Source organism: Magnolia sinica, chromosome 12 (genome assembly GCF_029962835.1).
Source record: "Magnolia sinica isolate HGM2019 chromosome 12, MsV1, whole genome shotgun sequence".
NCBI classification, from domain to species: domain Eukaryota; kingdom Viridiplantae; phylum Streptophyta; class Magnoliopsida; order Magnoliales; family Magnoliaceae; genus Magnolia; species Magnolia sinica.
In genome coordinates this window covers 2,022,327-2,044,727 of record NC_080584.1, presented here as the reverse complement: position 1 = coordinate 2,044,727, position 22,401 = coordinate 2,022,327, and the positions used below count along the sequence as shown (strand labels likewise).

At 38.8% G+C, this 22,401-nt stretch overlaps 1 protein-coding gene across 1 annotated transcript; it reads right to left on the bottom strand.

Annotated features, from left to right (window-relative positions):
* Positions 1 to 2,899: 2,899 nt before the first annotated feature.
* LOC131220768 (nuclear transcription factor Y subunit A-7) lies at positions 2,900 to 18,221 on the bottom strand. Its single transcript, XM_058215601.1, has 6 exons — positions 18,197 to 18,221; positions 16,282 to 16,520; positions 6,889 to 7,049; positions 5,600 to 5,671; positions 5,278 to 5,445; positions 2,900 to 3,405 (listed from the first exon to the last, which is right to left on the bottom strand). Exons 2-6 carry the CDS (start codon positions 16,316 to 16,318, stop codon positions 3,202 to 3,204), a joined length of 642 nt encoding a protein of 213 aa, XP_058071584.1. The 5' UTR covers positions 16,319 to 16,520; positions 18,197 to 18,221; the 3' UTR covers positions 2,900 to 3,201.
* Positions 18,222 to 22,401: the final 4,180 nt, after the last annotated feature.

The following is a 22,401-nucleotide window of genomic DNA, read 5'->3' as shown; positions in this document are numbered from 1 at the left end:
AGATCAGATCGAGTTCGGCTTAGATTCTTGAAAAATTGGATCAAGTCGAGTTGGACCCAATCCGGTCCCTGGTGACGGACTTAAACAATCAAGCTCGAGCCTGACCTGGATGACTCTGGGCTCGTCCCAAATCCACCCTAACTGACTGGGCCAGTTGGTCCGTTGGGCTTTTGGGTATGTCTTGCATGGACTGGGACCTAATTGGGCTTGGTATGGCCCATTTAGGATATGGGCATTTTTCTCGTCTATCATGCATGATGGATTGCACTTAATGAACAGCCCAGATCTTGCACAAAGGTGAGTGGTAATGCTCAGGAGGGACTCGACTCAGGCTCGGGCTGTGTATGATCATCAGTGGTGGGCTCAGGCCTATTTGGTTTTGGCCCGTCACGGTCTGGTCTTGGGCCTAGGTTTTACTTGCGGGTCAAGATCAGGCAGACCTCTAATCTCAGCTGTTGACAGCCATATGGCCGTAGGAGGCCCGTTCTGCAACAACCTTCTTTCACTCTCAACTTGCTCGATTCCGCTCCGATTAGGTGCAGGAACGGCTATTTTGAAACGTAAAAAAAAAGAAGAAGAAGAAGGGAAAACAGAACTCCAAGTGTGGTGAACCCCTCCATGGGAGCTAGGTGGGCTCACCTCCCACCTCAGGTCATGATTCACCATTTGATAGTAGGGACCCACCTTGTTACACCTGGATTCACCATTTAATAGTAAGTGAAAATAAATGTTTTTTATTTTATTTATTATTGTTATTATTTTTTTTTAAAGGTGTTCAAATGCACTGAAGTGCTACAAGAGCCTTGCAGCTCATGGGTGAAAATCAAATACCTTATTAATCCAATATTTTTCATCAAATTCCAAATATCATATGGAATTTACATGAGACCAAATGCAATTCCATCCCACCTATAGTAAAATTTAAAATCCAGGCCCACATTGTGTTTTATTCACATGTTGTCCATCAATATGCACCTTCTACATATGACACTCGAATTGCATATGAACACAAGTGATCAGCATCAATTATAAAATTGATTTGTTGATTACAAATCGAGTCCATCCCCACCAAACATTGATTTCTCATAAAATAATATTAAATACCATGGTATTTCAAGACAAATAATCATTCCGTAACAAAGGTATTAATTTCATCTAATGCAATTCAATACCATCTAATCAGCATTCCAAACAGGCCCTTACAACTAATAGAACTTATATGCATCTAAACAGCCCCTTGGTTTTCAACACCGAGGTCTTGGTATCAATCCCTAGTGGGGGTGGCTAACAGTGAAGTGTCAACTGACAGTAGGGTGTACTAACAAGCTGGAAAAAAGAAAAAAAGAAAAAAAACAGCTCCTTGGTTTTCAAAAACCTACTAAGTCTAGATTTCCAAAGTCATGAGAGACAACTCCCATCCTATTTAATTGTGACCTCAACCAACAATGCGGGTGGGACCCTCACCGAAGGGCCCGCCTCAATGTATGCATTGTATATCCATTCCGTCCATCTGTTTTACTAGCTTATTTTGGGGTGTGGTTCCAAAAATAAAGTAGATAAAAATTTCAGGTGGACCACACAACATGAAATAGTTGTCATTGAACGCCCACCGTTAAAAATCTTCCTAGGGCTCACCGTAATGTTTATTGGTCATCCAACCTGTTCATAAGGGCATGCGGACGTGGATGAAAGGTAAAAATAGATAAATAGATTTAAAAAAATAAATCAGATTGATCCAAAACTTTCATAGCCCACAAAAGCTTTTTAATGGTCAATAATCACTGTTTCCGGGGTCGCAGCCAAGTGCTTAGTTCAAGCCGAATGACAGAACTACTGTTGTAATCCATTGTATTCCATGTTGGGATCTCATGTCCACGTTCCGGTTTTCCCTCCATCCAAACACCCCTACATCTTGTTGGAGTAAAAATTACAAGGCAGACATGGAAACCTAACAATGTCTCCATTAAAAATTGTAGAAGATAGATTCCAACGGCAACTTCACTGATTGTTTTGGAGTGTGAATTCTGTTTTTTGGTGGAAAGTCATGGAAAATGAAGCAAATCGGCACAGAAGGACGGAGGGTTGCCTTACTTTATCACCAGAAGTCTCCCACCATCCAAGATGGTGAATGAGCATGACAACATGCATTCAATATACAGAAACAAAAATCTCCATTTTGAATAGCCAACAGCAGAACATTCCATACGCATTAGCATTATTCCGTGACAGCCACCACTGTTACCGTTACAATACAGGCCGTAACGACCCTGTTCCGCATACATAATGTCTGTTACAGCACACCTTGGCCTCAAACGCCTCATTTGAGGTTCATGTCAGTTGGACACATGCATGCATGTGCAGGGTCTCAGCCATCCATCTAGGTGGAACTCTTTCACAAAATTCATCCAGTAATTCCAATTTTACCAAACAATGCCACAACTATTCAAAATTCAGAGGAGGTGCCTTCTGAGGATAAAATGACAAAAAATGTTCTCTTTTACTCATTTTCTTTAAAAAGTCGCGCAAGTCGAGAATTGTGGGGCCCACATAGCATTTGTATGACATCTAACCCGTCCAACAAATGCAACCCACCATGATAATCAGATGAACTAGAAATCTAGACGACTGTCCAAATTCATGTGTAGCCCATCTCATGATTTGATCAGCTAAATTTTTTGTTCATCTGATGGGTTGGACGCCATACACACACCACATGGGCCCCACAATTCACGACTCCTTAAAGAAAAGAAATAACTTTCTCTCTCGGAAAAGCACCACCACCTGAAATTTAATTAGTTGAGGCACGAATTAGTAAAATCAGAATTACTGAGGAATTTTGCAGTAAAAATCCCTCTAATTTCCTTTTTCTTCTTCTTCTTTTTAAATCACACACAAAACAAGCAAGAAAAGACCCACCACAACACTAGACTCCTAGCTTTTACTAACACCAGAAATGTTACAAATACATCCCGTCCTACTTGAGAAATTCTTCCAAACAACATTTCCCAGTTGTATATACCAACTTAAAAATCATCTACGAGAGAGAGCTAAAGAAGGGCTATACCTCACCACAAATCTGGAAAGAACCTTTTGAGAGCCTGTGTGGATAAACCGACATTGTCCATCCATCGGGTCATTGCTATGTCTCCGGCCCCACGAATCCATCCATGTAAGATGTTCGTCATGTGGGGTTGGTGGTGTTCAAGATGCCTGCTCTGAGGATGCATGCTGCTGGTTTCCAGGACATGAATTGTCCAAGTTGGAACCATTGACAGGCCGCAAATTGTCGGGAGTGGATGCCGCATTGTTCTGTTCATTCTCATTGCTCTTAGCATTAAGAAACCGGCCTCCACATCCCCTGGCTCTCTTGAGAGCATGCAGATGCCGAGATTCATGCAGATATGGCTGCAGAAGCATTTTGAAATACAGCAACTCACTTAACAATTTATTATTCATTCACCAAAAAGAGGCTGGATCCACCATCAAAGCCTTTAAGGTTAAGATTAAACTATAATGGTATGTTGCCTGCCATGATGTGTAAATGGCATCTGATCAGTTCATCATGTGTGCCTCATGGTAGTGAGACCAGACCACTCATCGGCTAGGTAACACATTCATGCTGAATATCGACCATTTAATTCTTTTTGTATTGGGGTCTGCCCCCCGATGAGTCGACCGAAGGGACCGATTTTTCACATGCAGTCACCTTAATGGTTGGGTAACCTCATGCACTTGATCAGATGTACCACTCATCTGTCAGGTCGGGCACAGGTGCTGCATGTAAAGGGTGCATCTGGAGCAGGTATCAAAGACAGGAATTTTTATTTTTTATTTTTTAGCTTATATGAGATTGATTTATATAATGTCTACTTTGATTAAGGTGCACAGACCATGGTGAACTGGTTAAAGGCATTTGCTCTCTTAGCAACAGTCTTTTAAGTTCAGAACTCACAAGCCTCTCGTTGCCATTCAGAAAAGAGCTTTTAAAAAGAAGAAAATATCTTAGGTCTCCAGACCTAATTCCAACATCCTAAGTTTTTTTTAAAGTCTCCAAAACAGACGTTTATAGAGAGAAATTGTATGGTCCTCAAACTGAACAATATACTCGGGTTTCATTTTGGACAAGCACTACCCACAATTCAGTGATGCAAGCAGACCATTGGTCTGTAGGGCCCCACTGTTGATGATGGCAGCAGGCCAGGTAGCTGGGTCGATTGGACAACCCCAGCACAGGTTTGGGCCTGGTTATCAGGCCCGTGGTCCAGGCTCAGGGAAAACCCCAAGGCCAGTCAAGTAGGGTTGCAACTTGGTTCAGGTTGAACAGAACCTGAATGACCCAACCTGAGTTTGGGTTGGGTTGGGTAAGGCTGCCAAGGTCCTCGGGTCGGGTTCAGGTTGGAAAATGCCAACCAAATTTGAATTTGGATTGACCGAATTTGGGTTGGGTTAGGTTGGGTCAGGATTATTACATGTATTTGGGTCGGATTGGGTTGAGTACTGAGGACTTCAGATTGGAATTCGGATTGGGTCAGGGTTGCAGGTAGGGTCCTCTCGAGGTCAGTTTGGGCTTTGAGTTGACCCTCGACCCAACCAAACCCACCCAAGTTGCACCCCTACCATCAAGCTCTTAATGCAAGTGGGTGGCAGTGAGACTAAAAGTTAAGGACATTTCAGACATTTTGACTGGATAAAGTCCAAGCAAAGCCTGATCCAGAACGGAAGTCAGGAAGGACTTACACGGCTTGACCAGGTCGGATTCGGGCCTTTCTCAATTTCATTGGGGTTTTTCCTGGGCTTGCTCACAGTCAGCACATGATGAGCATCCAGCATCTCCCATGTTGGGCTGAACTAGGGTTGGTCCTAGTGTGCCCCAAAAATAGCCTATTGCCCACATCTACCCACTGTGGATGAGCCATGACTGAAAAATCTTATCGGGGGGAGAATCCTCATCTTTCAATTTGGTGGCAGACAATTAAGAAGAGAAATATAGCAATGGTTCACATTCAACTGAAATGAACCCCACAATTGGTCCCCTGAATCATTCAAAATCCTGAAATGTTTCTGAGGAATGGTCCATCCATGGTGGGGGCACAGCAGAATGGTCCCGATCAGGGAACCATGGGCGCTACTTGAACAAATGTAAACCTGAGTATCTACTCAGACTCAGGCCAAGAATCATGTAATTTCTCCAAAAGCAACAGTGGATATGTTGAGGCAAAGATAATCCTTTCTTATAAGCTCTAAAAGCAAAATATATTTTCTGCAGGAAAAAAATACCTTTCGAGACTTGAGCAATTTGTTTTCTGATTCAGCTTTTGCACGGGATTGCCGACGCCGCAAGATACCATGATATTGCTTTGCGTTGACATACACCGGCTCTTCGATTGCATCAGATGGCAACGGCACCCCAGCTTGTTGCATTCCCATCATATGATGGGGATGGATCTGCAATTGGGTGAGATTGAAGAAACACTGATTTCACATCAAAAGGAAAGTGTAAATTCCATCTTCGCTGAAAAACACTTCTTTTACTGATGAAGAACTAGCAGAGAAGATGGAGAACCAAAATAACATATAGCATTAGAAATGTGCAATGTACCATAGCTTGTGCACCATAGGCCGCCATCAAGCCTCCATAGTAGGGATCTGGATATGGGTATGCTGGTAGAGCCTGCAAGGAATATTAAACTTTCAATTCCTTAGTCCAGACTCCATAATGAATTATTATAAATCAACGGTTCACTAGTTCTCTCACTGAATGCATGTGCGATGAGAAATTGAGGTGGCAACAGATTTAGTTACTGTGGGCTTCAATGTCAGCGTGCGATTTGGATTCAGGATGAGGAAGTTTTAGATGGATACAATTTCTTCCATCCCAGTGGCAGTCCTCTGCGATCTTTCCCATTTTCTCAATTTTCTGAGTTTTTTCTTCTCCTCTTTTAGAAACTGCTCCTCTCTCGATGAGTGGACGTGAGATTAACCACTCAGAGTTCTGGTAGTTCAATGGTCCATTCAAAGCACAGTACTCTATCCATGCAGAGAGCAATACATGTTTAGATCAATCCCCATATGATTTCCATCCTTGCTTGATTTTTGGGTCAGTAATTGTTAAGAGTGGGGTCCACAAGTTGAATCAATTGGACCTTGCACAAAATTTCAGTTGCACATTTTGTGCACCCGCACATTGTGTGACTCCCTACTAGTTAGCACAAAAAGGTGCCTCTTTGAAGAATTTTAAGTTGTTAACAAATGCAAGAAAAACTGAAAAGGATGCTGCACAGCTGCTTGGATGGAAAAAATATACTTTTGAATGTTTTGTTGTTTTGTTTTTTTTTCTTCTTTTTAAAGAGTGAATGCATCTGAATGTTTTTTTTCCAAGAGAATTGCTAGAGTGATTTGTATGGGGAAGAATGATGAGATGATTGACAGAACACACAACAAAGGTGAAATGTGTGTGCAAGATCGGGGCCATTCATCAGGCAGTGGCCACAATGAATGTGCCCTGTCTCAGAAGTCAAGCTGGTCCAATCATCATGCAGGCCAACATGCATAAGAGAAATCAATGATCAGAGAAAAAATGGCCAATTGTCTATACATACATTGTGGCCCTCCTGATGAGTGAAACCTTCTTGATTTTAGTTGCAGGGCATGTTCATGTTGCTCTCCCACCTGGTGAGTCATGAGTGGTCTTAATCCTGCACACGTGTGCCATGTTGGCACTTGTCCTATGAAGCCACCTCTTCATTCTCTCCTCGCGTGAATTGAATGGTTAAAAAGAAAACACGTGGACAACCAAATACTCCTGAAAGTTTCTCATTCTTATTAATACATTTAGAACAAAGATTCCATGTGAAAAGAGAAAACAGTATAGCTGTGACATCATTTTACCATAGAGTGTCCCATTTCAACATGGGGATGAGGCCTTGTGGTCTCAGCTGACGGTGATGCAATGCCAGGATGAACAATTCCCGTTGCAGTATGCGGATATTGAATCTTAGCTTGTGAGTCTCGTGCTTGCTTTTGCTGCTCATCAGCAGCTCCACCATTATCTGGGACAAGCATAATTAGCAATCTGATATATTGCACCTTTACGGAGATTTTGTTACAGCAAAAAAGACTCAATTGGAGTAACATCAATATTTCGTAACAAACTAGAATTACAAGTGATAGCTAGATGATTATGGGAATTAATAATGGGCCAGATGTTTATCTCTCTCCAGATAAATTCTATACATCTGTCTGCCCAGAAGCCCCATCCGTTGAAATAAAGAAACTTTACAAGGGTGATGAAATCGGATTGGAACTACAAAAATATAAAGGTCATGTAAAAAAAGCACCTCAACAAGATGCATGAATATCCCATCCTTGGTTCCATTTCTACTACATATAACGTGAATAGTCCATGGACATTTCCACCCCTGCAATTAATCAACAAGAATATTTTAAAACCTAATATTTGATGCATCTCGCCCTCTCTTTTTTTTGTCATTTTCATTTTTCGTGAGAGTAGCTCACATCCTTTGTTGTTTTTTTTTTTTACACGCACACACACCCCCACACACTCACGCCGTAGTGGGATTTCACCACCTATGGATGCTTGAACCCTTGACCGGGTGTTGAAACTCCTGAGAGTCTACCACCCGAGCAAGAGTAAGGATCCAGAGTAGCTCACATCCTTCTCTCCTCTTTGCATGCAGACAACTCCTTATAAATTCCTTGCAACACAAAATTACATGAGGCCCTACATGATGCCTTTGTGAAATCCATTCCATCCATCAGTTGCACCATATCATATTGGGATGTGAGCCCAAAACCAAGCCATATCTAAAACTCAAGTAGGCCAAACATCGAAGACAGTGAGATGGGGACGCCACCGTTGAAACCACTCCTGATGTTCCCTCTTTCTCTCTCCATGTGTAGCCCACCCTAGCCACACCATTTCCTTCTAATATCTCTCTCCACTCTCTCCCTTCCTCTCACCACATGCGCCGCACATGCCATACCGCTTAGTATATAATACCCGAACACCAAACTAAACCTAAAAAACGACACATGTAGAATCTCCTATTAATGGTAACAACAGGAATGCTCTTTTGCTTTGACACAACTTCAATGCAAGAGCAGATCCAGATGGAGAGTTGCTATGCTCACTATCCTCTGGTCTCTTAGGGGTGAGAGAAATGATCGCTGTTTCTGGAATACAAGTTGATCTTGCATTGAGGTCCTTAGTAGGGTTAATCAGTGTATTAGGGATTGGGTGCCTTAAGTGGCTGTTTTTTTTTTTTCTTTTCCTTTTGTATAGTTTTTCCTTTTCTTTTTAGGCCTGTTTGGTCGTGGATAAAATCAGTATCTTTCCAAAAAAAATAAAAATGCTTAGCTTAATATGTAAGAACTGAAGTCAGGAAAGGAAAGTATCCAAGCACATATTGAGTCAAGAATTCACAGTTACTCCTCTCTTGTTGTTGCCATTGACATGTCTACAAAATAAAGGACTGTCCATAAATGGCATATAAGGAAATTAAGGATGATAACTAAACCACACTAATCTTTCGTCAAAACCCCACATTAAAGAAGGAAGTGAAAAGGGACATGAACAAGGTCCAATTCTGAAATTTGTTCACCTATCTTTATTTCAAATAACTTTGGGATAGGGCTGTCTGGAACACTATATCCTCAATTGGTTGGTTTAAATTCCATATCATGTTGCCTCACATACTTTACACAGTCATTACAAATATAATGGTATCCCTCATTGTTTAGCATTATGATTGAACTATACCATGTACAGCTTCAAATTGTTAACCTAGATATGAATTCTCCATTCAAACAGTACTTCCAATTAAAGAACCATGATAATGCATCTATTAGTTTCTAGGAGCATGGCCACGGAATGCATGTCTATTTGCCATATAAGTATTTTCTTCTATTAGTTCGCCAACATATTGATTATGACCATATTGATTTTTTTTCTAGAGTAGGCTGTGCCTTTTCTTTTCTTTACTTCCCTGTTTTCTTTTTCTTTTTTCTTTCAGCTTTTGCCTAGTAAAATTGCACCTTTAAAAAAAAAACATATTGATTATAATCATTCAGTTACATTTATTATGTTGATGCTGGCATAAAACTATTTTCTAATGCCAAAGACTGGCAGGAAAACCAGCCACCCAAACCCTCAGATGGAGATTGGAATACTGGTGTTAGTAATACAATTAACTCAGTAGAAAAGAGGAGAGGGTACAAATCCACTCACACTCACCAGAAACAAATTTCAGAATGCTCCAAAAACTTAACTATATTGTATGGCCTACATGTTTATTCATAGGCCTAGTGCATAGCAATCCTAATCATACTCAACTACTAATAAAATAACCTAAATAAACTATACCTAGAACTTCAATAACCTTTGTAACAAGCCAGACCAACTAGTGCTTCAATAATTTGTGTAGCAACTTAAAACCAACTAGGACTTATCAAATTAAGGAATCTTGCTAACCAAGCTAAGATTGCTGTACTGTCACTGTAACACACTACTGTAGTGGTAATGTAGCATACTACTGTAGCTGATTGCATTATTGGTGGAATGCATTATTCCCCCAGGTGGGAAAGAACCTGTCCTTGAGCTGGTACGAATTCATTGCAATGATCCACCTTTATCTTGCTCCTTGGCAGACTTTGGTACGAGTTGGGGATGGAGGCCAATGTATCCGCAATGAACCCCTTTCACCAGCTGTAACCGTAGAGCATGCCACTTCCTCTTTTGCTTCTTCTCCCTTAATGTCCTCTAGGAGGGCTTTAGCTTCTTTTGTGGAAGAGGATGAGGCCTCGAAGGTTGGATTGTGGCTGGAGACATTATGTCTCACACTTGATCTGCATCCTAACTCTTGTTGCAAGGTGAGAGCATGGTAGGATGAAGGATGCTTCAGTGGCTTGGTTTCTCTGCTTTAGAGTCCATGATAGTAACTGATCCATCCTTTGATTCATTTGTAGGTTCATTCATTAGACCATTAGTGTACCCATTGATAGATTGCGGGGTTGAGTCATTGTCGCTCCCCGAATCCAGCACCCAGGCATGCTTGACACTGATCCCACACCCGAGGACATGACTTATGTATTTTACGCTCACAAACCATAATCCACAAACCATCACATAATTCCTAAAATAAATTAAATAACCATTAATCGAAATATAATATAAAATATATAAATCATCATAACCACATTCTAAAGTCTTAATCACTCTCCCACTCTTAAGTCTTCTTACAATAAATTTGAAACTTAAAAAGTTAACTAAAACTAGGTAAACAAAAATAAACAGCTAGAACTTCGCTCCACTCGCTCCCTGACTATACCCTGCTCCTGAAATTCAACATCCACAGCAATGAGCTCGATGGCTCAGTGAGTAAATCTCACACAAATTTGGAAACACATTTGACCCAAATAAAACATATTTATCAAAATATCGTAAAATCCAATGCAATGCTTGAAAATACAAAGATTCCATTGCGAATAAAACATGTTTAGCAACACACTGTAAATCCTTTTTAAAAAATCAACGGCATAAATAAACAAAATTTCTAATGTTAATTCACATGAGGTAAAAACATGAATAAAAAGATGCAAGCTATGCATGAAGTATTCCACAATAATCAGTATAGTTCATCCTTTGAACACTATAACCGTTTCACCATTTGGCCAACACTCTCACTATTACAACACCTGACCGGACCATTGCCTTTTGTAAATTAACCATGCTCATCCATGCACCCCATGCAGTAAGGGACTCATTCATAAATTAGCTAGTCGGACTATTCCCCTACCTGGCTGGACCATGGCCTTTTGCAAATCGATCATGCTCATACACACGGCCCACACAATAGAGATTCCAATAGGTAGCAATTGGGCTTTAGGGACTTTCAACCCAAGGATCATGACCGCCTCACTTATTTATGCTTTTAGGGATTTTCAACCCAGATGACACAATTGCCCCACCTATTTCTTTAGGAACTTTCAACCTGAGGTACGTATTCACCTTACGTCTTTCCGATGTTCCAAACACAATTCCAATAATGCATAATTCCAATAATACATAAATCAAATATTTCCAAAACACCTCATGATCACTCTTCTTCAAACGAACCATGTCATATGCAATGCAAATCAATCCTTCATGATTTTAGAATATTCAAATCATCACATTCAATCTTGATTTTCAAGAAAATAAAGAAAAGAACAAGAAAGTAAAGGAAAGAGACATGAAAAAGAAGTCTAATTTTAAGAAAATAAAGAAAAAGAGTGCAGGAAAAAGGAAATAGTTTTAAGATATACAAAACATCCAAAAGAAAAGGGAAGAAAGAAATAGGGATCTCATTCTCAAAAGAAAAGAAAATACAATCTACCAAAAGGAAAGGGATTTTTTTAAAAACTCTTGTGAGAGATCTCACACACACACATCATTCTCAAAAGAAAAGAAAATACAATCTACCAAAAGGAAAGGGATTTTTTTTAAAACCCTTGTGAGATCTCTCTCTCTCTCTCTCTCTCTCTCTCTCTCTCTCTCTCTCTCTCTCTCACACACACACACACACACACACACACACACACACAGAGTCTCGATGGTTGGTTTAAGTGGATGGTTTCAAAAGACCAGATGTTTAGATGGGTGGTTAGATGGCTAATTTGCATGGTGCATGGACAACTATGTGGTGAACTTGACGAATGGTTTAGATTTATAGATGGGCGAACCCAAATGGACGGTTGTAAAGATGGATTGAAAATTGGACGTGTTTAATGCAAAATCAATGATTGAAAATGGGTGGATTTAACACTCAAATATATGGCCATCTTTAGGCTGATTTACAGCATGGATTGACGATCCTAATTGGACACATCTAATGCATAGATCTGTGGTCACAATTGAGCAAATATAACGCGCAAGCTAATGGTCAGAATCGGGCTAATTTAGTACTTAGATCTATAGTCATAGGTCGGCTAATTTGCTATATAGTTCAATGGTTAAATCTAAACAGATCTAACACACATATCAACGGTCACACCTTGGATAAATTTAATACACAATCAATAGTCAAGATTAGGCAATTTCAATTACACATATCAACAGTCAACTTTGTAGAGATTGATGGATGTATAGTTGGTCATGTACAAATATTTGTATGTGTGGATGGATGGATAGGTGTATGCATGTATGTGTGTACATATATATACCAATACATAAACATTTAAAATCACCAAAATATTAAAATTAGACGAGATAAACCTGGGTCATTACAGTCATTGTTGGAGTCATCATGTAATCCAATGGTGGATTCCTCGCATTCATGATTTTGAATCATCATACTTCCTTTAGAAACCCGATCCTTAGAAATCTTCAGACCATGCTTCTTTCACAAGATGCTTAGATCCTTTGCAATAGTGTTTTCACTTTGATATGCGACCACAAGATAAGATCCATTGTGACCCTTCTACGCAGACTACCAATGATGGTTTGGGGTTGTTCATTTCATTGTTTCACTTGTCTAAGAAGTTTTTCCATTGTTTGCAACATCTCCACCATTCCCCATTCTCTGTCATCTCATTCTTCTTGTATCCCCCTAACGACCTTTTTCTACAAGTCAATGCCTCTTGAGTAACCATCATAGTGTGGTGGACTTTTCAAGCAAGGAGGTGGAATATCAATAGGGACCGTCATAGTAATCGTAGGAAGATAGATAAGGATTGGCATAATGAGCATAGGAAGATGGATTTGAATGGTTGTAATAGGCATGCAAATGTAGATTGGAACTGCAGTGAGATGTGCAAGAATGACTGCACGTAGACATCTAAATAACAAGTAATTGAAATGGCTGGATCTAGGGACAAGTTCAGATACAGTTTATGGGTTGGTTCCAGGTGCAAGTGTGGGATATATTAGGATTGTCATAGGTTGTAAAGATCGCTATAATAGGACCATTATGAGGCAGGTAGAAGGGATGCAGTTAAACTGAAGTGGGGGCTGGGATAAGGGCTGAAAATTAAGGTTGGTATTGGCTGAAATTTGTGGACAACTTCCAAGGCTGGAGTGGGGTTGACTGGGGAAGATTATTGGATGGTAATTGGCCCAATTGTGGACAATCTGGTGCAAATTTCATGAAAATTGATGCAGATTTTAGGACTGTTTTCAGCTTAAGGGTGGGCTGAAATTGTGGATTGATTTGAAGTTGAATACTGGACAGATCTAAGGACTGTTTATGAATCGTGATTAGACTGAAACTGAACTTGATAGTGTTCTGATTTAGGAGAATTTGAGGGAAAATTGTGTGCAGATTCTGATGATGAAACCTGGAGGCAGACGGAACATATTTATCACAGAAAGCAGAGTTTTGGTCCCACAGATTGACAAACTCATAGCAGAAGTAAGAGTGAGATTACTGGTTTGAATTTTATATTAAAATTGAAGAAAAAAATTGAACCAATGTTAAGATTTTGATTCTAGAAGCATAGTTGCTGCAGGGACGTAGGTTTGGAGAAAGTAATTGATGAAGAAAAATGAAAATCAGGCCTGTTCAATAGGTTCCAGCTTTACAGCAGCTGACCCTTCGTTCAAATGTTTCCAGCATGTAATGAGTTTTGACAAAAAATAAAATTTAAAATATATATATATATATATATATATATATATATTACATAAAAGATGAATGAGGAAAACAGATTTCACGGTAATTGGATAACCAGAAGTGCAAAAAAAAAAAAAAAACAAAGAGCTGCAAAGAGATCGGTACTTGCTCTGAATAAAAAAACATCATAGCTCATTGTTATCTGTCTATTGCACATTATCATCCATTCCACCCTGTCTTCACCAGATTCGTGCACATGTATCTATTCATCTGCATCGGCTGGTTTTGCGATCTCCATTCGTATGTTGCTGATTTTCAGGAAAATCTGCAACATCCAAACAGTGATTGTGAACTAGACGTTATCTTGAGATCCCATTTATCGCTAGGAAACCTTCCTTGCCAACACCGCCTGACTGATTGTGCCAGCACCATTGATCGTCATTGATGGACTCTCAGGTCGGAAAGATTCTATCCTTCTGGACTGGTTGTTGTAAAATTACATGATGGCTTCAGTTGATCGATCTGAGGTTCTCCCTGTCAAATTCGATGGGAAAATTACTTTGCGAAAGTCATTTTAAGAGTCTTTGTTCAAGGGAAAACCCTGTGGTTCTGTGGAAATTGGTTGATAGGTCTGCGAAAGAACCCAACACCAAAGATGTTAAAGCCATTGAAACATGGAACGCTAATAATGCCAGTGTTATTAGCTGGATCTTGAGTTTTATAGATCCCCACATTGCCCTAATTCTTCATCCATACAAATTTGCACATTATATGCAGCAATATTTGAGCTGAGTAGATCATCAAGATAATGATTCTTGATGTTTCAAACTTTAGTATAACTTCTATTCTTGAAAAAATTCATCTTCGTTGTTCTTCTCAGAATCCCTATTCTGTTTTTTGCCAGTTTTCTCAGCTTCTTTACTAAATTATCAATACATTTCCAAAAGAAGAAGAAGAAGAAGGTTGTAGCACATTAATGCTGGTGTAACACTATGGCAGAAGAGCTAATGGCATCGGTAGAAAACAATACTTGGGATTTGGTTCCATGTCCTCCCAACATCACTCCTATTGGCTACAGGTGGATATACTCAGTCAAATTAAAATAAGATGGTACACTTGATCGATGCAACTCTTGGCTAATTGCCTTGGGATACAAGCAAGAGCATCAGCTTGATTAAGATGAGACATTTGCAACCATCTGAAGATGCCTACGGTTTGAACTCTACTTGCACTTGCAGCTTCCAAATCCTAGCCCACGTCAAGAATTCATTCCTACAAGGTGACCTGAAGGAGATGGTATACATGGTGCCTCCTCATGGACTTAACAACATACTTCCACTCCTGTTTGTCAGTTACGACAATCTCTTTATGGACTAAAACAGGCTCCTTGTGCCTGGTTTTAGAAATTTCAATCTATGACTATCACAACATGCCTTATACAAAGCCAATATGGTCACACCATGTCCAGTGTTGTCATATGCGTTCACATGACGTTTGGAGACCATGGACTATATATGCCATTGTGGCACCTTATATAACTGCAGGGCACCCAAGTCTCCATGCTGTTGGATTGCAAGATGAGAGAGAGAGAGAGAGAGAGAGAGAGAGAGAGAGAGAGAGAGAGAGAGAGAGAGAGAGAGAGAGAGAGAGAGAGAGAGAGATTGCCGTTAGTAGAAGCACCTCGTATGACCACAGGGCCCAACAAGATAAAAGCAATTCCTTAGTTCCAGCAGAGGACCCAAGTCTCCATGGTGTTGGATTTCAAGATTCAGGAGGACCCAAAAAACCCTCCCAACTCCTCCCATTTCATCTCAAATAGTACCACCAACACTTGTTGGGCCCAAATTGCCCACGTGGCTACCACTGAAACTAAGTTTTCACATACCAGGCAAAGGGGATGCCACTGACTGGACCTACCATCAAAACTCTCACATCACCTATCACTTCCAACCAACCCTTTGCATACAAATCCCTGCACGATTATGCAGCCTCTAATTCTCCTAATCACCTCTTCAAATGTTTCTTATTTGTTTCAAAATGCTCTATAATCTCATTCCTTCCCTATCGACTACACCATCCCCACAATGCGCATGTTTCACAGAATTTGAACCCTCTTGAGTTCAGAAAGCTACTCTCCAGTAAGTGTTGCAACAGACTTTGTCATGGACCACACAGCCCAAACCTTCTTCTTCTTCTTTTTCTTTTATGTTTTTTATGTTGCATTTGTAAAATAACAACAACAACAATAATAATAAACCTCAAGCAAGAAAGCCAATGACAATAGGAGAGCTACAACAGGGGACATAAAACAAACCATATTGGAATAAATGTGGAAATGTGTGTGCATGTATCTAGACATGTGTACTTCTAGATTCATAGTACAAGTGTACTTGTTTATGACATATACAACCTTATGGGGTTAAATAACACATCAGCTTATTCTTTCACCCTGTTTCCAGCCAAGCAATTTAACCACAAGTGGCCTTTGCATTCCATGCGACAATTTACCATTTAGAGATGAACATATGTTGTATTCAACGAATTTTAAGCATGCAGAAATGACTAAATCACTACTCCAAGCATGATTCAGTTCACACCATTAAATTAAAATAAAAATGAACTTGCATTTTGATCATCCACACACTAAGTATGGACAATCATTTAAGAAAAATACCAGAATTAGAAGATGGATTGTGAACTGATGATGTCATGATGCTGATACAGCTTTCTTGCTGAATTCAAAATTGCACTAGCGGAAACAGCAGTATCCAGTTTGATGCTGTTAGAAGAAGATTGGTTAGAAGAACTGCTGTTGAGATCCCATCGCAAGCAATTAGAAGACCAAGAAGCTGCCACAAATCATCTTAGCAGATCCCCAGTGCATAACCGGACAATGTCAACCTCCGAATTTTCCTACAGAGTCAAAAGGATTGCATGGATTACCCCAACCAATCATTCTTCGAACTAACAGAAAGACAACCACAACACACTTCAACTACCAGCCCTATGGCCACAAACAATTTTACTCTAAATCTGCGCTTCTCATTGTATTCTCCACATTGTTCTTGCTCTTTACACTATTTTTGATTTTAAAGAGCAAAACTCGGTGGAGAAGATAGTGGGAAGCACAATAATAAGTACAATTAAATCTGAATCAGACATATTACCACACTTTCCAGTTGAATTTTTTTAGAAACAACTGATACCCTCTAGAAGCATGTCTGTGAAGTCAATACCAAGATTTTTTTGTTCTTTCTTTTAAACAGTCAAGAACATGAAGCTTCATTTTGAAATTTCTGCCTCTGAGTTAGACATTCAGGAATTGCAATACGTATAGCAGCAGAATGCGTTTGGCAGCTCACGATGCTTGATATGTGGAACATAGCTGTGATTTACAATATATGTTGAATATTAAGCAAAACAATTTGAATCCCTTTTTGGATGAATCCTACACTTCTATGATTCGAGTCCTACAATGTACGATCCGACTCCCGAATTACTAATCAAATTGTTCTCTTCTGTTTGAAATTTTATTTGGCGTCCTTTAAGAATATTTTTAAATGGATTAATTGTTTTATTTTATTCTTACAAGAGATAAAATGATGGATCTTCTCTTCAACCTTAAATTGTGGAGCCTTTTTTTATATAATTTCTCACCTCTTAATTGGTCAAGACACCACATTGATCTCTGACTTATCTGGAATGTTTTTATGGACGGTTACAACCATGATGAGCTATATTTATTATGATAATTGTGCTTAGGATTTGACTTGAACTTAAAGACCTATAACCTAACTTTTTTGGTCATGTACCTTTTCAAGTTGTCTTTCTAGGGTCTCATTATGTGATTTTGAACTGAAAGGTTTACTTGATTCATTGTCCGATATTTGCAAACTTATTAAAATAAATTTTTTGAAGGCCTTATTAGGAACTTGCACTTTACTACTTTGACTTTAAAACATGGCAGAGTTTATGCTCTGAGGGGAACATTATTTTGAAGTCCAACGACTTAGTGGCGGTACTTTTTAAGTTTAAGTTGATATGTTATCTAATTTTATTTTTATTTTGAAGGATATTTGATATGTTAATCATATAATATAGCTATATGAGAATTTAAACTACTGATCTGGCATGATTTGAAATACATTTTTTTTTTCAAGTCCTTGAGAGTTTAAGCATTTTGGAAAAAAAATCTTTTTAGACTTTTAATCCTTTCATTCTCTTGATATTGTACTCTTCAATTTGCAGTCCAGTTTTTCAACTTAAAAAGTTTTGATAATGAACCTTATCAAAACCTTTTAAGTAATGAAACAACAAGCTTGATTTTATTGAAATAGTGTCAAACCATGTATGATAGTTATATATTTTATAATTATCTATAAATCATGATGTGGAATGAAAGAAAAATGAATATCTTTTAAAATGGGTCAATTGTTTTATTTTATTCTTTTTTGAAAGACGAAATTTCATTAAGGCCAAAAGCCAAAAAGAAAAAGCAACAAACAGAAAAGAAAAGGAAACAAAAACTAAACAACCCCACCCAGAAAATCAGCCCTACGCAGGCACATTGGAAACCCAATCAGACTTACATTACAAGACCCAACTGGGAACACTCGAAGCAGAAAACTTCCCATTATGGAAGGTCTGATTATTTCTTTTGAACCAGATCAACCACAGAGAAGCCAATAACACAATCCTCCATCTTTGAGTCCCAAGAGATCCCCCTCCTCCCCCATGCCAAGCTCTAAACAAGATGTCAATCGACCTAGGCCTCACCCAGGAAATGTTCGCCACTTGAAAGATTCCAAACCAAACAATCCTCGAAAAGGAGCAGTGAATGAACAAGAGCTTAAATGATGGATCTTCTATTCAACCTTAAATTGTGGAGCTTTTTTATAATTTCTCACCTCTTAATTGGTTGAGAAACCAAATTGATCTATCACTTATCTGTTATGTTTTTTTATGGACGGTTACAACCATGATAACCTATATTTATTATGATAATAATGGTTAGGATTTGACTGGAACTGAAAGACCTATACATCACGTACCTTGAATTCAAGTTGCGTCTTTCTAGGGTTTCACTATGTGATTTTCAAATCAAAGGTTTACCTGAATTTTTGTACAATAATTGCAAACTTATAAAAATAAATTTTTTTAAGGCGAACTTACTCTTTATTACTTTGATTTCAAAAGATGACAGAGTTTATGCTTTGCTGAGGGGGGGGGCAATTTTTTTAGTCCTTAAAGAGTTTTTCATCTTAAAAGTTTTGATAATGACTTTATCAAAACCTTTGAATTAATGAAATAGCAACATTTAGCATGATTTTATTTTAAAAAATCTCAAACCATGTGTGTTAGTAATATATTCTACAATTGCCGACAAATTATGATGCAAAATGAAGGAATAATATCTTATCACGTCCTTTTTTAGGATTTATATTAACATTATTTCAGATTTTTCTATATTTTGTCTAAAAGATTATAAAAAGAAAATAAAGAAAAAAACAAATAAAACACTTATGATTTTATGATTTGCAATTTCAATCTTCCTAAAATGTTATGATCTGATTTGACTTTCAAAATATTGATGTGGGCACAAAAAATTTGTACACGTGGCAGACATTAACTCAAATTAAACTGCCTAAATTGTGGAAGCCACTGTAACTACACAAAAATCTCAAAATCAGATTGATTGAACAATCGTAACCTGTGATTGTGCACACTTGTTTGCTGAAATAGGACAATAGGATATTTTTCATTTTAACCGTCCAATAAATGTCCAACAATCTGATAGTTAAACAAGCAAATAAGTGATATTTTTGGTTTATGATACATCTTAACTGGGGCCCAGAATTTGGCCAGTTCAATTCAATCACTTGTATGCCAAGTGTCGAATTTCTCATTGCTTGTGTATCATCATCCATCAAACTCTGCAACAGTCTCAAAGATTACTATTCTAGTGAATGCATCTAATGACCAATTATTTCTACCAAACCAGAACAAAATTAACCGCCATTTGGAAGATACCCTCACATCAATGTTTTAAGAAACCTTGATGTAACACTAATAAAAACAAAGAGAAAAAATTAAATCGCAACACATAAACACTATCTCCTGACATCAACCATCCTCCCTGGTATGCGACAATTTGGCATCTCGCATACAAGAGAAGCATCAGCGTTTTTAAAAACACAACTTTACAGTTACCATTTAAAAGAAAAAAAAAAAGCACCAGACCGTTCCCATTTTATTTTTTTTATTTTTGGAAGGATGACTGGTCCCAAAAATTCAAACATCTTTTATGCAACTATGAATGCCAGATCAACATTAAAGAAAAATCTCACCAATAAAATTTGCAAGCTGTAAAGTCTTCAAAAAAGAACAAAATTCTACTAAAAAGATAAACAAATATTAATGACCCTGCATAAGTAACCAATTAAAACACACAAAATCCAGATGTACTTTTCAGGAAAAAAAATTACGCAAAAAAAAAAAAAATCTAATGTAAATTCACACACAAAAAAAGGTAGGAAAAATATAACTACTAATCTGCGACTTTGATTACTAAATCAACCACAATCACAACAGAAGAAATTGACCAAATTATATATATATATATATATATAGAGAGAGAGAGAGAGAGAGAGAGAGAGAGAGAGAGAGAGAACAGTGGGAAAAAGTAGAAATTTCAAAAAAAAAAAAATTGCACTGCAAACCACACAAATTAACTATAAATTTACAAAACAAAAAACAAAAAATCTACTCATCTGCCACCTCGAGGCTGGAACACCAAATCAACCACAATCAACGAACAAGAAATCAACCAAAATTTCCAAAAAAATAAATAAATAGAATCCAAAACACGAAAAAAGGGAGAAAATTCAAAGCATCAATTTTTCACCTGGAAAACCACGAAGGACTCTAATTTCACACCACACCAAAAAAAAAATCCATTCTTCTCACACTTCACTTTCCAAATCGACCAATTAAACCAAAAAATCAACTCCAATTTCATAAAGAAACCAACGAACCAATTCCTCATCATTAAAAAGCAAGAAATCACTCAGAAGTACAGATCTTCGCACTCCAACTAGATATACCAGTTGAGAATTAGAGAATTAGGGTTTCAAATGCGAGAGAACGGATCAAGAACGAGAATTATGCAAAACAAGCAGATAAAATACCAAATCGAAGCAGTGGTAATAGATCGAATGAAAGATCACATGGCATAAGAAAACAGGAATTGAGCGGAATTTGTTTACGGATTTTTCCTCTTACCTGTTCGACAGAGAGAGGGAGAGAGAGGAGGAAGCTCCAAATGGAATTTCTTTGAAACAGAGAGAGAGAAGAAAGAGAGAGAGAGAGTTCTTTGTATTTTATTTTCTTTTTTATTTTAATTTCAGAAATTGAGAAATTTAAATACTCGATGCCACACCGGCGTACATTTTTTCTCATAGTAATCTTTGTGGGCCTTACATCTGATGGGCCCATACGATGAATCCGAACCGTCCGTTTCGTGACTCTATTTCATAGCTGGGTCATATATTAAAGATCAGAACGATTCAACCATGTGTTTTGAGCCGTTGATCTTGGAGAACATTGCTCCTTCTGTTCAACAGCCGAGGAGCACTGAATGGATGATGTGGATGGGACCAATGAATCAGTGGTTGGACCACTTGATGATCTCAGCCGTCTGTCTAGTGGGGCCACTCGGAGGATGAATGTGGGTTGTTTCCTTATTTTCTTAACCGTTCAATCATGCTTTTTTTGTAGTAAGATGTACCAATGGATCACTCGTTGGATCATCCATCCGTTAAAACACTCTGATGATGGGCCAAGACTCAAAAACAACGTCCAGATGATGAGCTTTTTTTTCCATTGAATCTGGACCATCAGTTTGCAGGCACGAACGGAAAGACGATTATCAACCTAAAGTAGTGTATTTGGACCACGGCGATCCATCCAAGGGTGGTCGACTGGATGAACGATTTGGATACCTAGGTGGATGTAGCTGCTTGTGGTGGCGTAAGAACTTTGGTACTCTCGTGGAGTACCACAGAAAATGAAAGCCAACAGAGAGCATTACGTGGCTGTTTAAAAGGGAAAGCACGTGCATTCTGGGGAAATCTGGACCGTTGATCTTGTCTCCAAAGGACAGCACGGGAAGGCGATTGTTTGGCTGTGGGGACGGAATGTCGGATATCCGGGCAGGAGGTGCTTCTGCCCGTATTCTTGGCGGGCAGCGGTGCAGAGCGCTTTTTAGCCACAACTAGGTAGGCGGCGGTGTGGGCCCGACCAGAGTTCGTGGTAAGGATCGATGCACTTCCTGACCGTCCGTACGAAGCATCTGCCCAGCGAAATCTCCGCGAAGATAGATGCGCGAGCTTCTGTGTTCGTCGCGCAAACCAAAAGAGATAAAATGCAAATGAGGTTTTCCTCTGTGTGGCCCGCTACGGTGATGATCCAGGCCGTTCTTCTAGTGGACCCCACTGTATAAATATCATTCATTAGAGATCACATCTATTCAGATGAAGTTTAGTTATAGATTAGGGGAAGGATCACATGCGCTCAAACGTGTGGTAACCACCATGCGTTCTAGTTTTGTGGAGTCCGCCCGTGTGTATGTGGAATCCAAACCGTTCATCTGGTGTTCCTTCTCGTGGGAAAAGTACATCGAGATAATCATTCTTTTCGAAAGCTCAGGTGGGGCACACCAAAATTTTCACTTTGTGTGGTCCACTTAAAATTTTGAATGAGTTGAAGTTGGTTCGCCTATTCATCCTTGTGAGGC